This window comes from Bactrocera tryoni, chromosome 3 (genome assembly GCF_016617805.1).
Source record: "Bactrocera tryoni isolate S06 chromosome 3, CSIRO_BtryS06_freeze2, whole genome shotgun sequence".
In the NCBI taxonomy this organism is placed as follows: Eukaryota; Metazoa; Arthropoda; class Insecta; order Diptera; family Tephritidae; genus Bactrocera; species Bactrocera tryoni.
The window spans coordinates 38,204,867-38,207,586 of NC_052501.1; the positions used below are offsets into that span (position 1 = coordinate 38,204,867).

The 2,720-nt window shown below is 34.3% G+C and overlaps 1 protein-coding gene across 1 annotated transcript; it reads right to left on the reverse strand.

Moving 5' to 3' along the window:
• Positions 1 to 590: 590 nt before the first annotated feature.
• Positions 591 to 2,333, reverse strand: LOC120772296. The gene is made up of 2 exons (XM_040100804.1): positions 2,158 to 2,333; positions 591 to 1,148 (listed from the first exon to the last, which is right to left on the reverse strand). The coding sequence occupies exons 1-2, from the start codon at positions 2,167 to 2,169 to the stop codon at positions 792 to 794; spliced, it is 369 nt and encodes a 122-aa protein (XP_039956738.1). The 5' UTR covers positions 2,170 to 2,333; the 3' UTR covers positions 591 to 791.
• Between the last annotated feature and the right edge of the window lie 387 nt (positions 2,334 to 2,720).

Below are 2,720 nucleotides of genomic sequence, written 5' to 3' on the forward strand. Positions count from 1 at the left end.
TAAGGCACGAAAATGATTTACATCAACAAATGCTTGCTAACAAGCTAGTGGATAGTAAATATAACTGTTGTCAGATTGCGAAAGTGTTAATTTGACGTTAAGTAAAGCTTATTTTGCATAAGAAAATATATTTGCGCTAGTCATTATTTAGTAATAGCGTAATGATTGAATAATAACTTCCTGTGCTTACGTAGAACATAGAACATGTTTACCTATGCGAAATATTGTTTGGTAAGTATTCACGGAAATTGTGAAATATAAGCTGTTCTGCGGAGCGTTGAGAAGAATATAGTTGCAAACGAATTTAAAAAAGCTTTTGAAAAAGTATTCTGGAAGTCTACGGCCTACTACATAACTCAATTAGGGAAGAAAACTGCTCTACTTCAGTATATCCTAAAAATAATACACCAATCATAAATGTATAAATAACATATTTTTATTTTTAGATTAAATGGATATTTTACATATCCAATACAAAGTCAATTTGGCTTCAAATATACACCAAAATAATCAAATATACATTAAAATAATAATATAGATAATACTGTTGATATTGCTATGAATAAGTGAACTTAATACAATCAGGTGCATAAGCTTCTAAAACTAAACATTGTCCAACAACGAAATATAAATTTGAACATTAAAAAAATATTTGATACTAAAAAAGCTTTTAGAATATACTTCAGTCTCTCATCTCAAAGTGCCAAGTGAAAGAGTTCGGCGAGAAAATAAGCCACCAAATTTATTGCAGTGCTCCCTCTTTCTCTTTGCAGCTTCCACTCATTCCCTCCTCAACCGAATAAGTTTGGCACAAATAACTTCTTGCGCTTGCCGTCCGTACGCTTGTTTTTAGCAGCATTCGGCGTTGCGCTATTGACGTTAGATGACACGGTATCTACACGTCTATTTGCGTACAGGAGGGACTCGGGAATAGCAGTTATATAACCGTCCTCGACGTAGTAGTAGCCACGACGCAAGCGACTCAGATGATAGTCGGTAATCGGTTGTTGATAGGGCACTATATAGTCGCGCTCAATCGTATCCACATAGCCGTCTAAGTACGTTACAGTAGGCTTGGCATCCGCTACGGTAATGTAATTGCCGACACAAATGAGCAGAAAAGTGAGGCAGGCTCGTGCGTAGAATATCTGAAATGGTAAAGATGAAGTGAAGTTGTATTAATATGATTATGGTTTTTGCCTTCGGTGAACATATTTATCGATTTATTTCCTCTTTTATTTTTGTTTCTTGAAATAAATATTCAGATTTTTATACCCTGAACAGGGTATATTAAGTTTGTCACGATGTTTGTAACACCTAGAAAGATGCCTCGGAGACCCTATAAAGTGTACATATAAATGATCAGTATGTTGAGCTGAGTCAATTTAACCATGTCCGTCTGTCTGTCTGTCCGTCCGTCCGTCCGTCTTTATATATACGAACTAGTCCCTCAGTTTTTAAGATATCCTTTTGAAATTTTGCAAACGTCATTTTCTCTTCAAGAAGCTGCTCATTTGTCGGAACGGCCGATATCGGACCACTATAACATATAGCTACCATACAAACTGAACGATCGGAATCAAGTTCTTGTATGGAAAACTTGCACATTTGACAATGTATCTTCACCAAATTTGATATAAATTATTTTCTAAGGCAACAATGCAATCTCCGAAGAAATTGTTCAGATCGGTTAACTATGGCATATAGCTACCATACAAACTGAACACATAGTTACTAAAAGAAATGCACCTGTGAAGGGTATGTGCAGCCGTTTCTATTTAAATCAATTCAACCGAATATTATTATTTAAACAATTATTTTATCCCTCCAGCTCAGCAGTTATATCATTATTTATAGTATTTTGTTAAAAGAATATTTGGATGATTGTCTTAAATGAGAAGATTTTAATCCCTATTTTAATAAATTAAATTCTACATTATTATATGTAAGGATTTTTAGAGTGTCAGAGCTTTAGAGAATTCAACAAAAATTTAAAAAATTAAGCCAATGAAAATTTCTTGGTTTCACACAAAAAGTATAAACTGTTTTGCATTATTCATTTTATTATAAAATCAAAACAATATTTTTGTCATTATATAACACCCAAATATGTATTTTCCAAAAGCTTTGCGGCATTTAGTCCAACTTTCAACTCACTTTAAAATTCATGTTTGAAATATAGTCCAATTCTGGAAACGACGTTCTTTATACACAAGGATTTCACTGTTAAATTTCGGAATTTCAAATCAAAAGTTAGTATCACTTCGCAATTTCGCAGAGTTCTAGAGTTCTAGAATATTTGTATTTCGCCGAGTTTGATGTGCTTTGATAGTCAAATGCGTTCTGATTAATAGTCCACCAACGCATATTTTCTTTATATACCCATTAGCATAACCAAGTACACCCGAGTAAAGTACTCATAAACAAACGAAAGCAAAAGCCAATTACCGCCATGCCATTTCTATGTACGTACATATGTATGGGCGTATGTAAGGCCCATTAAGTAAGTATTTATTCGCGTATTGCTGTGAAGTGTTAGCAACTCCTTTTTTCCTACAATTATTTACGTTGTTGTTGTGGCTGCTCAAATGCCGTTGCCGCATTTATTCTAAATGAGAGCAAAATATGTGAACGCCCGCCACCCAACATGACCGCAAGCAGGTACACTCCGACTGAGGCACTTAATGAGCATTGAAATGTTTGCATTGTATATCATACAT